Raw genomic sequence first — 12,168 nt, 5'->3', positions numbered from 1 at the left:
CTGAGAATTTTAAATACTAATTCCAACCAACAACACACAATTTTTTTAATGAGAATGTGCAAACTTTAATAAATAGCATCAGCAGATACATGATATGTTTCAATTAAATTTAACCTTCAGCAGATTTCTTCATCATTTCTGATGCTTGAGAACATGGATTTCGCACTCTGAGGAGGGTTTACAGTAGATTCACTCATTCTCAAATATATTATCTAATCTCCTACGCACAGCATCATAAATTGATGTTTAGTTGCTAGAAAAAATAAAATATAGCCATGGTGGTCAGCTTGCAGCATTACCAACACATGCAAATACAAGGAAGCATGAGCTGGAGAACATTAGCACGTGGTTTTAGCATCTACGAAGTTGACTCTTCATAAAAGCAGTGATCTAGACTGACAGTATCATACCTCTGTTTTAAATATGATGCTCTACATTCATAATACTTTATAGATAAGATAATTAAAACCCATTTAGAAAACAACAAACACTGACAAAGTGTGCACGGTAATACTTAAGGCAACGATTTAAACAAAATATATAAACAGTAACTGGGATTTAAGTGGAGATTATCTAAAAAATTAAAGCAACATTCTTGTGTTGAATGCTGTAAATTCATAAAACACATCGTGTTATCCAAACAGGGCTTTGGCATGCTTTTGAACACAGTTGTTTTGGTAGATTGTGCAACACGGTCGCGTTATTATCAAATATCAATTCAGGCAAAATGTTGTAGTAAAGAGTCCGTAAAAGACAGCAGTTTCATCACGGTTGACACATCAGAGATAAGAAGCTACACGTATTGTTTCATGTCATAAATACTGATGGAATGTCTTCATGAAGCACAAATGTGTGTTTTTCTTCAGTTTGTGTGACGCTTTCATCTACGCTGAATACACAGACAAATCACAGGTCACGACATTTAATGATAGCAACAAGGAGCCTGGGATCTCCTAGTTGAGCTCTGCAACCAAATCGTACCTGGAAAAAGAGACAATTAAATTAAGTGGGGACTTTGCCTCCAAAAAAATGTTAACAACCCTGTTATAACACATGTCATTACCACTGCGTCACGCAAGCTTTGAGGTCTATTTCTTCCAGATCCAGCTGCAGCTATTGGGTCACAAACAAGGTGTTTTTGTAACTTTCAGGGACTTTTTACGTGAATAAATGAGTTTATCTCTGATGACACATACCTTGCCAATGAGCTCCCTCTCTCTGCTCATGAAGGAGACGCTGTTCTTCACAGACAGGTCCAGTCTTCTCTGGTAGGACTCCTCCAGAGAGAAATCAAAATCAAATCTGTGGAGAGAGGAAGTGGGGGGGGGGTGTCAGTGAACATCCTCGCTGCTCCTCTGTCATTCCAATCGTTCCCTTGTCTTGCCTCTCGTTGAATTCTGGGTTGAGGTCCCTCTTTTTGGTGGCAGTTCTCCTCTTGGTAGTGGCCTTCTTGTCGGGTAGAAGAATGAAGGACACGTAGGGGTCAGCACCATCCTTCGAGCATGCTGCCAGAGCTCTGCGGGGGGGTTGTAAAGTACACACACAATATCTTCTGATGATCTGTGCTCCAGGAGGACAAGTGTGATGTGGGTAAAGATAAGAGGAGGAACCTGCAGGCATGGACTGTGATGAAAAGCCTGGCTTCCTCTGTAGAGTAGCCGATGGTGAGCTTCACCTGGCCGGTGGAGTTCATGTTGTCAGAACCCCTGAAGATGCAGGAGAGAACACACAACCATGTGTGGGAGGATAAAACGGGCCAAAATAAAGCAAGATTTAGATGAAAAGGGGGACGAAGTGGCTCACATGGAGAACGCAGTCCTCTGTCTGATGTCCAGATGAGAAGGAACCCATCTGGGAATGACATCATCTCCGCTGATTTCACCATCTGCATCCCTGCGGCACGCCACCAGCTGAGTGTCCAGGATCTACAGCGGCAGAGACAACAGCCTTCCTGCTGAGTCACCAGCTTTCCCCACAGGAAGCAGATCTATCAGAACCGATACCTTTAGCATGACCCTCAACAGAATCTGACTTTCTGGGAGCGCTCCGTCCAGGTTGATCCAGCGGTCCAGCACCATGCCGGGCTCCAGCAGCACGTCTCTGAGGGGAAGCGTCAGGGACCCCAGAGCCTGGCCCCAGCTGTGGGACAGCTACTTACAGACACAAATCATTTGATTAGCGTTTTTTATTTGGTTGACTAAGATGCTGACACAGATGCTGCTAATGACCTTCACTGTGAGAGTCTCTTCTTTTGGGTCACGAACCAGGAAGTGAAAGCCCTCATCCCACCGTGGAGACGTGGAACGCTCGCAGACCTGGCGCGATAAAGAACTCAACAACTGCGCTTTGATCTCACCACGTGCACGTGCACCATCCTACCTTGGTTCTGTGAGACACGTTTTTGAGGAGAACATCAGCCCCGACTTTTGGCTCCTTTCCACTCTTCTTTAACTGGAACCACACATGAGGAATTTGGTAAATAAAATGGCATCTATCAGTGATCAGTTCCTTAGAGCGACGCAGTGATCCGTCTCACCGGCAGGCCGTGAGCTCGCTCCACGTACACAAACAGCATGGCCGAGGATGGAACAACCTTGTTCTGGTACGACTGCTGCGCCTGGTACTGCAAAATCTGCAGGAAAGTATGAACAAAACAGTTAAAACGCGCAATTTTTACCCTTTATTTTCTACCTTAAATGTATTTTGCACCCATTAAATTTAAAATTCCAATGTGAAATTCCTGCTGTGCTTTTTAATGCTATGTATTACATATTTCAAGCTTTCTAAATGTATATTTCATTAAAAGAGATTGATTTATTTAAAGCACTCCAGGAATAAATATTAATAAAAAATGAACTAATAATTCACTACATTACATGTATATGTCCGTATGATGGAAAAGCACAGTAAATATTAAAGATTTATTCACTAAGGGGTTGTTGATCATAGGTCCTTGTATGTGTGTATTTTTTAACCAGTAAGAATCTGACCTGCTCCAGTCTGTTCAGCTCGGAGACTCTGGGCAGCCACTCCAGCACCAGGTGAACCCGGCCTGACTTAACATCATTCAGGGTGTACCACTGTTACCAGGGCAACACAGGAAAGTGGTAATGAGGCACAATATTATATCATTTCTGTAGGTTTTCTGTTCAGCACTCACCGTATCAATGAACTGTGCACTGATGATGTCACGCAGGTTAAGTTTAAACCTATGAGGAAAAGGTGGCATCAATAACGTTAATAGAATAATTGCAGATATGAGAGATAGAAATAAACTGAAGAATTTATCAGTCAGTGACGTATTGCACCTCCCCAGGAAGTCATCCTGGTCAATATCCTTGTCATACAACTCAAACTGAATCTCCTGACCAGGCAGCTGAGTCAAAATGACCTAAATCGGGAGAATCCTATTAAATTTACAGTAAATTCATATAAATAATCGTAGCAATGAAAAGAAGAGGGAACAAGGCCAATAACCTCGTAAAGTTCATTCCAGGTGGGATTGAGGTTCTCCTTGATGGTGTGGCTGCGGTAAGTGATGCCAGCCACACGGATCTTGACATAGGGGTCGCTCTTCCCTTTTACCATCCCCCCCATGAAGTTGTCCTTGGCGATCAGGTTTTGGGCCTCCATCAGATGGATTCGCAGCACCCCCTGTGGTACAGAAACAGGCTGTGGTACCAAAGTTCCCGAGTGAAACACTCCTCTAGCTGGTTCTAGTTTTACCTCAGTTGCGAACTCTGGGTCGGGCGAGGTGTGCTGTGGGCGGGTCAGCAGGGGTTTGCCTAACCCGCTGGAGCCCATTGTGTTCTGGTTGGATGGGAAGATACTCTGACCACCCTGGTTCCCGGAAGCAGAGGGCCGAGGGGACGGGGTAGTGGGGGTGGCTTCATCACTTAACCACAAAACCTGTGTGGAAACAAGCATTAACAATTATGCAGAGTAAATTATTACAAATTTACAAGTTATTACAAATTAAAGTTTGGAATAACTCCACTGTTACTGTAACCATTTGACCCACTGAATTGTGCAGCCCCAGTACAACCAGTCCATTCAGCTTCTCTGTTACCATTAAAAGCAGATCATTACCACTAAAACTTTCAGCCTTTCAACACCAGACTATTTATCTTTGCTGTTACCATCTTAAAGCAATACTTTTGAGCTTATTATCTGTCCCATGCTAGCCCCTGTCTTAAATTAGCCTTGCATGCTATTGGTCTCATTTGTCTCTCTGTCAAATTAAAATCAGAGTATTTATCTTCACCCTGACTCCAAAATCAGCCCATATACCCTCTGTTCCACGACAACCATGTTATTTGCTTTCTATCAAGCCTCTCTGCACTTGTTATCTAATTTTGGCCTCTCTTGGACATTTAATTACCCTGAATGTAACTTGAATTGCTGAGGACAACAAAGAAGGTGGAACTGAAAGACTCACCCTCAGCACAATTTTGACATAGATGCGGCTGGCGGAACCAGAATTCTCCAGCTGAAACCACTGGTCCATGGTGAGTTCAGGGGACCCCAGAAGACGCATGAGGGGAATGGTCAGGGTGCCGAGGGACAGAGCACGGTCATCATCTTTCACCTGTTAAAAAAAACAAATGTGACATTTAGGTCAAATATACAGGAGATGAAATTCCGAAACAACTCATCAAACCTACTTGAATATCAATGTCTTGTTTACTAGGATCCTGAATGAAGAAGGTAAACGCGTCGCTCCAGATGGGGCTGTTGGTACCGTAGCACGTCTGCAGACAGGAAGGCCAGACGCTTGCTAACTGCGCGCTCACAGATTGTTTTAAACCAGTGAGAAATGGTAAAACCCCTTATTCACCTTGCTCTCTCTGGTTGTATCCTGAATGGAGATCTGCACCATCGGGCTGGGATCCTTGTTGCCTTTTCGCATCTACACCATAAACATAATAACTAGCCCTCTAAAATGGAGTAAAATTAAACACAGGGGCTCAGCAGAGGGAATCTTACCGGCAGGTCCTGAGCTTGATCAAGATAGATGGCAAGGATGGCAGCTGATGGGGGATCCTCCGTCTTACTGGTCAGGTTTTGGTTCTTCTGGATCACCTGGAGGAGAAGGTAAAGAGCAACCACTGTGCTAGCTCATTGCAACTGGTTCTGCTGGGATACTCATAGCTAGAGTTGCTAAAATTTTCCTCACTGAAAGGTCAACTGATTTACTGAAACAGCCCGGCAGAATTTTCTAAAACCAGCACATATCCTTGCTTGGCTTTGAACAATTGAAACGTGCTCGGGTCTCACCTCACTCAGTCTTTCAGCAGAGGAGAGCAGAGAGAGCCACTCCAGCCTTAGATGAACGCTGCCAGACGGAACATCCTTCAGATTGAACCACTGTTGACAAAAGAAAGTATGCATCAGCAAAGAAAATTGTCCAGACCTCACATCGTCTCACGTGTCACATCATTACAGGCTAAGGTAAATATCCACCATGAGAAGATGTCCTGTAGTCATTTTTAAAGCTTTTAGAGTGAAGCTGCTTGTAAAAGAAGATGCTTACGTCATCGACAACTCTGGCCTTCTTTACAATATCCAGATCGACCTTGACCCTGACGGAGAGACAAGCAGAGGGATGCGGAGGACATCAACAAGGCCGTAGACGGCAGAGGATGAAAATACGTGTGACGGAATCATGGCTCGATGAGGCAAAGACGGCAGAACGGCACGAGAACATGCGTGTGATGAGAAGGCAGCTACCTTCCCAGGAAGTCATCCTGATCTGGGTCTTTGTCAAATACTTCCACTTCCAACTCCTGACCAGGTACTTCATGGACAATCACCTGACACACACACACACACACAAATAAACAAAAACATGGATATATGGGCAAACATATACTGTATTACAGCTGCACAACATGAGAGCACAGAGCCATGGAAACAGATCATAGCTTTTAGCTAAATTGGCCATAGACCATAGAATTCCATTTAATAATTATTTTTAGATTTCTATTTTGGCAAATCTGAAGCAGGGAGCCCAAACACTTAGCCATAAACCACCTCATACATCTCCCGCCACTGTGGGTTCAGGTTGCTGTCGATGTGGTGAGACGTGAAGATCTGCGTTCCCACTCGCAGGACGGCATACGGGTCGGACTTTCCGTCGATTAAGCCCTTGATTACCGTATCCTTGGCGGTCAGATCCTCGGCCTCCAGCAGGTGAATGCGTACAACTCCCTAGTGGGTGCATGGACAACAAGGATTATTGCTTTGGGTCTGACTTTTAATTGAAATCTGAAATTCGCTTATGAGGTTTGACAGATTTGCATCGGTCTGTGTAGATCCGTGCTTCTCCGGGCCAAGTAAAAAAGGAGTTACCCTTGGGAGAGGGGAGCGGAGCTGCGCAACGTGCAGGTCGGCCACCAGGGGGACAGTGAGACGGTTTGGGAGCACCAGTTGTGAGGCTATGGCATCCATTATCATAGTGTCCGATATGGCACTGTAAATGAATGCCGGGATGATGATGTGAACACACAAGTGGGTGGGACACAAACAGACAGACCGACCGACCGACAGACAGACAGACAGGTAGAGACTGCTGTACTGCTGCAGATGATAGAAACATGCACATACAGAAATCACATGATATTCAGGTTTTCGGCAGCAAAAGCCACAAGGAAGAGCCCTTGGCTGACGGCGCGTGGCGCCTTCTGTGAAATCATGTTGTGTAATTTGTGTAGAGGAGCAATACAATTAAAAATAATGACAGGCTGTCATTGTGGTTATTGCCAGATTTAAACGATATTTAGGCTCTGGCAATACTTTAATTGTATTTTCTTTAAACATTCAGTGTAGAATCAACCACGCCATCCACCTAACTGGACTGTGGCTGATAGACAGTTGTCTTTATTTTTACCACAAACGGTGGACATACTGACTGAATCCAACAACATCAGTATGGTTTGTGGGACGATCTCTGTTGTCAACAAATGCAATAAAAAGAACAAAATCAGCAGCAGTTCATCGCGGTTGCTGGCCGATATTCAACCAGGCTGCTTCTTCTGTGCAACCGCAGCTGCATGGAGGTCGTTTGTAGATTAACATTTGTCAACGTGGTTGTCAACTGACAGGAAGGAACTTGTTCTCTAATACTTTGAAATGGTGGGTCCTAAGATAAACTTGGTGGTGGTTTTGCAGTACCACGCGCAGCAGTTGGCTGTGATCAAACTGATATGCTTCCGAGAAATATCTCAGAGATTCTCTGAAATGCATCATGGGTTTTGAAGAGGTGCCTAACTGACCTGAGTCCAGGGATGTCTAAGAGGTTGGTCAGTCCGGTCCAGTTGATGTCCAGTTTCTAGAAAGCAGATAATTGTAAATGCGCAGAAGACGTGCACAGCTGACAGGAATACAGATGTTGGCAGCTGCAGCACTCACGGGCCTGCGGATGAAGAACATCGTGACAGCTCCGACCAGCGGTATGTTGCCGATAAGAGGCTCCAGGATCACACGCAGCTTCCCGTGCAGCTACCAAAGACAAAAAGCTGCAACGACGCTGTAACAGTGATGTTCTGCCATCTCTGGTGATTTCCTCCCTTACCTGGACTCCTTTCACTCCGGCTTTGCAGAAGTACTTTTTGATTTCCACATTTATTTCCACATCCCCCGCGTAGCTGCAAGCAGAAGGAAGGCGGTTTACTGACAAAAGCTGAACCAAGACGTGAACAGAGGACAGGGCTGTTTCCTGCGCTAGGTAAACAGAGAGCAAGTAATAGAGACAAGAGCAAACTCCTCTAACAGCATGGTAATGACAGAAACATATTACACTGCTTAACCTGACTGACTGGTTCACTCCACAACGTGAAATAACAAAAACATTTGAGTTTTAATCACGTGAACTGTGCTTTTCTTGTACTTCGGCACGACATTATATTTGCAGGACCTCTGATCTGGCTACTGTGAGGGGGACAGTTCGGTTCTACAGGAGCCCTCAGCCCGACCTGCGATGCTTTACCTCAGATACAAGTCCAGCATGACCTGTCTTCTGTCTTGCTCTGTGTGCGCCTTCACGCCAACCACCTTCACAGCCTACGAACACAAGAGCCAGGAAGCCATCAGCCTCTGCTCCATCATCGCCGGCCTCCTCCTACGCAACGGGCGCGGCCCGCTTGGATGGGTTCTGCAGCAGGATGTTTACCTTTTCTCCTATGTCGACCTTGGTGAAGCTGAGGGTCTGCAGGTGAATGCTGGAGGCCCTGATGGCAGGAGCGATGGTTTCCACCAGCAGCTTCTCCAGATACTGGCCGATGAACGGCCAGGCTTGCTGGATGATCTGGAGGAAAAAAGTATACAGTATTTCTGCACTTCAAAAAAAGCCTTTTGAGCGTATTTGAACTGGCAGTGGTGGCAGAAAACCACAGGTCTGACTCACAGGAGCTGTCAATGTGTAAAAAACTAGAAAACTGAAGAAACATTCAAATAACGGTTCAGCACTGAAGATACACTAGTCTGCACTTTTGCTGTGGGATGTGGCAACACTTCCCACTGCACAGTATAACGCTGGTGTCAACTTTAGCGCGGCAGCGCGAGGATGGACTCAACGCCTTGTTTCACCCGTCCTCCCACAGCTGGAACACAGTAAAAGCTGACAGCAGTTCAATGATGTGTAGATGAAAAGCAGGAAGTCAAATGTGACGTCTGAAGAAATCAGATATGCTGATGAGAGCTGGAGCCGGCCGACGGCCTGCCCACATTCCGAGCTCGGGCTGTTAACTGTATGACATTCTTCTGTCTCCAGAAAGGAGGTTTATTAGCATTCACATCCACGCTCACTCTGGGCTGCTGAGAGGATACTGACAGAGACAGAGAGTGTCGAGATACCATCTGAGGCTCCCCCTGCTTCTTAATTACAGCAGTAGATTATTGGTGCTGATGGAGAGGCAGGGACAGGAGCCAGGTCACTCAGACTCCACACAACCATCTTCTCGTGTTATATAAAATGTGAAGTAACAGCCAAGCATAAAAAAACCCCAGGGCAAGACATTGAAAAGATGCAGTCACCTTATTCACCCACTCCACTTTCTCCACATCTGGAAAGTTGACCTGTAGGGCACAAAGGGTCACACGTGAGCTGACATGGTGATGCCAAATGACCATGTGATCCCTCTGCTAATGTCTAATGCTGGTAATTTTACATTCTCAGGTGAGAAAATACAGATCAAGGTCCTTTCAGAGGTCAAGTTTAGTATATCGGTGTGGCAGAATTAAGAATTGTGCCGTATGAATGTTGAAAGTGTGTAACTGGCGTCAGCTGATCAGGAAAACACTCAAGTAAGCTTCTGTTTTTGGAGAACAGTCAAAAGGAAACACACACACATTGTCCCTCTGGCTTCTCTCTACCCAGATACGGTGTTCTTTGTTGCTGTCTCGTCCTCTGTCCTACTCAGTTCAACTTTCATTTAAAAGCTGTGCAATAGTAAAAAACCAAGGAAAACTGGTTCTGGTCTATTGGCTCCTGAATGTTTGCACCACTCTTTCTGCCTCACAGACCCTTTGGGGAAATATTCACATCATTCACATTCCTCCGCGGCTGGTGGACACTAATTCCCTGGAAACGGAACATTAGGAATGTCTAAATATGGGGCTTTCCAGAGTCAGGGAGAATATCCCCGATTCGAGAATAAGGAAAATATAAATTACGCCAAAAGGACCACAACTTAATGTCCTCGCTGACACAAACCAGTAATAAGCATGCAGGGGGCAGATATGTTAACAGCTGGGGACAGCACAGTTTCAACCCACAGATGCGTCAAACCAGACCAGCTGCAAATCATGACTTCTTACCCACGGGGGCAGATCCCTTTTTGCCCTGAACACGCTCTCCGTGGTGAAGGTTCTCTCGTTCTCCAGGAGGTACATCGCAGATTTGAGCCTCATCACTTTGTCCAGCCGACTGTGTTTCCATCCCATGAAGATTACGAGACCGAACAGCACCACGCTGATGCTGAAGCCGTAATACCCGGCCAGATACACAGGTAGGAGAGCACCGAGGCATTTCCCGAAGGACCAGAGCACGGTGACAGCGCGATCTCCGGGGCGCCGCTGGCTCGGTGAGGCCGGGGGCGCAAACGACGCGTCTCCGTCCATAACGGGCTCTGCGTCCACGGCTGGCATCGCAGCCATTCCTTCACGTCTTATGATTGATTCCTGGCTACTCTGCTACGATAGGAACTGTGTGGCTGTAGCCACGGAAGACTCCGCAGTGCTGCGCTGTAGAAACCATCGAGAAACGGGCTCTCAGATCGCGGTTGATCCGGTGTGCCGGCCAAAATGTGCAATTCCGCGTCTGGTACGCGTTATGCTTCTCTTGCAGAGCAAAGCAAATGTCAGCAAGGGCGGGCTCTTCCTCTGGCCCTCCTTCACATGAAGTGGAAACCCCAAACCCTCGAATCAACTTGTGGCGTCACGCACGCTGCGCGAACATCTCTCCCAGGGGTAGATTTTATTGAAAATCGTCTCCGTGCACAACCACCAGGACCACCACGCCCCCGGACTTCATAGGCTGATTAACTCCTTACCTTTTTTTTGTTTTAAGAAGCTTGGGTCCTGCAGCGTGCGCAGGCGCTCCTCTGCGCTGCAGCACCTTTTACTACCGAGCGCAGCAGCGCGCCAGCAGCTCCATCACCTGAACAGTGCAATGACTCATGACACGGTGTTAATAAGCTGCAGCCATGTAATCAAGCAAAGGGGGGTGGGGGAGGAAGAAAACGAACGAATATCGCTCAGATAGGGGCGCTGGGGGGGAATGGTAAATATCAGAGGTTTCATTACCGTCTTATTAGTATTTTATTCATAATGTAGAAAAGCATTTGAACAGTCTGGGTTAAACTGCAGCACAGGTTATTTGTCTTTGTTGTTACAGTGATCAACAAGACTTTGGGGGTGCAAAATCCATTGGCATCAGTTTACACACAAGATTAACTAAGTATATTTTTCAGAAAGCCTAAACTAAAGTGTGTTCACTTTAGTTCCTTTGTTCCGCACTCCGAAAAGCTTTACTTGCGAGGTAACCTGAACGGGGCATCTTAAAATTTGTCCCTGTCGCCAGGTTACAGCTAATTAACCCTGTTTGCTCAAGAGGTGAGCCGTTTGAGATCTTCCTCTGTAAATATGAACACACTCAGCTGCAGCCAATGGTAACAGATGCATGCGTGACACGATCTGCAAGGGAATTACCAAAGAAATTCTGTAAAGTCTAAAAAATGTGCATATTCAGTTTCTTCCACATCCACTGAGATAGGCACTATTCAAAATAATAAATGTTTTGATTTTAAATACATTTTATACATCATATTTTGTTGGCTAAAAAAATCAGGCTGCCCGTTACGTCAACACTGCAATCAAATATCTATGGCAGTCAACTCTGCATTGAAGTAAACTTGTTTTTTTCTTTAAAAAGCAGAAGTAAAAACAATAATGAGTAATGCAATCAGATGTTCAGTTCTATCACAGTGGGAAGCAGAAGGCAAAGTCACAAGGTCTGATTTAAAAATGTGACAGAGGTCCTGTTTGCTGCAACCAACAGGACGTTATGAAAGAGGACAATGTGATCATTTTTGCCTGCAGCAACCTTTGGTTTAACCTTGGCAGTAAATACAAAAGTGCTCCAAGGATAAGTTAGTTTCTTTTCTTTTTTTTTTAATGGAATTGTGAGTCAGCGTCATGAAAGAATTACAGTCTTGAGGGGGAAAAAAACAGTCGTGGAGTGAGAGCAGAATGCAATAAATGATATTTTATCCAGAATTCCTTTTGTGAGAAACTCAGTTCTAGGTCAATAATATTGATTACTTCATGCATTAGTTTATTTTCTTAAGATCAAGAACGCTTTTTCTTGAATCAAAATTGTTACTGATTAACTAAAAAGTGTTCTAGTAAGAGCATTTTGAACGGCAAGTTTCTGATATTGTTCACACTAGCAGCTAAGCTTAGCTAAGCTAAGGGACAACACGTACACAAGCACCTTCAAATGATTGCGTTAATGAGCTGATGTTGAGCTCTTGAAGAGATTGAGTACAATAATCAAGTCTAAATTTAAATTTCCCCTGACTTCGTATCAGGATGAGGACACTGGGTAAATTGTCAGATCACATGCAGGTGCCAGCAGGTTCTGGACTAAGATGACTTTGACTGGCGCAT

The 12,168-nt window shown here is 45.2% G+C and overlaps 1 protein-coding gene across 1 annotated transcript; it reads right to left on the bottom strand.

Annotated features, from left to right (window-relative positions):
* Positions 1–40: 40 nt before the first annotated feature.
* esyt1a (extended synaptotagmin-like protein 1a) lies at positions 41–10,589 on the bottom strand. Its single transcript, XM_057041387.1, has 31 exons — positions 9,817–10,589; positions 9,034–9,075; positions 8,171–8,305; positions 7,988–8,061; positions 7,574–7,646; positions 7,411–7,500; positions 7,275–7,330; positions 6,352–6,472; positions 6,034–6,210; positions 5,731–5,813; positions 5,534–5,582; positions 5,278–5,367; positions 4,987–5,082; positions 4,838–4,909; positions 4,665–4,751; positions 4,439–4,588; positions 3,727–3,909; positions 3,478–3,654; positions 3,309–3,391; positions 3,161–3,209; positions 2,991–3,080; positions 2,537–2,632; positions 2,380–2,451; positions 2,229–2,315; positions 2,004–2,150; positions 1,804–1,925; positions 1,611–1,706; positions 1,385–1,516; positions 1,197–1,302; positions 1,064–1,113; positions 41–981 (listed from the first exon to the last, which is right to left on the bottom strand). The coding sequence occupies exons 1-31, from the start codon at positions 10,153–10,155 to the stop codon at positions 954–956; spliced, it is 3,252 nt and encodes a 1,083-aa protein (XP_056897367.1). The 5' UTR covers positions 10,156–10,589; the 3' UTR covers positions 41–953.
* Positions 10,590–12,168: the final 1,579 nt, after the last annotated feature.

This window comes from Takifugu flavidus, chromosome 8 (assembly GCF_003711565.1).
Source record: "Takifugu flavidus isolate HTHZ2018 chromosome 8, ASM371156v2, whole genome shotgun sequence".
NCBI lineage: Eukaryota > Metazoa > Chordata > Actinopteri > Tetraodontiformes > Tetraodontidae > Takifugu > Takifugu flavidus.
Note: the sequence above shows the minus strand (reverse complement) of the source record. Positions and strands in the feature narration are given on the sequence as shown.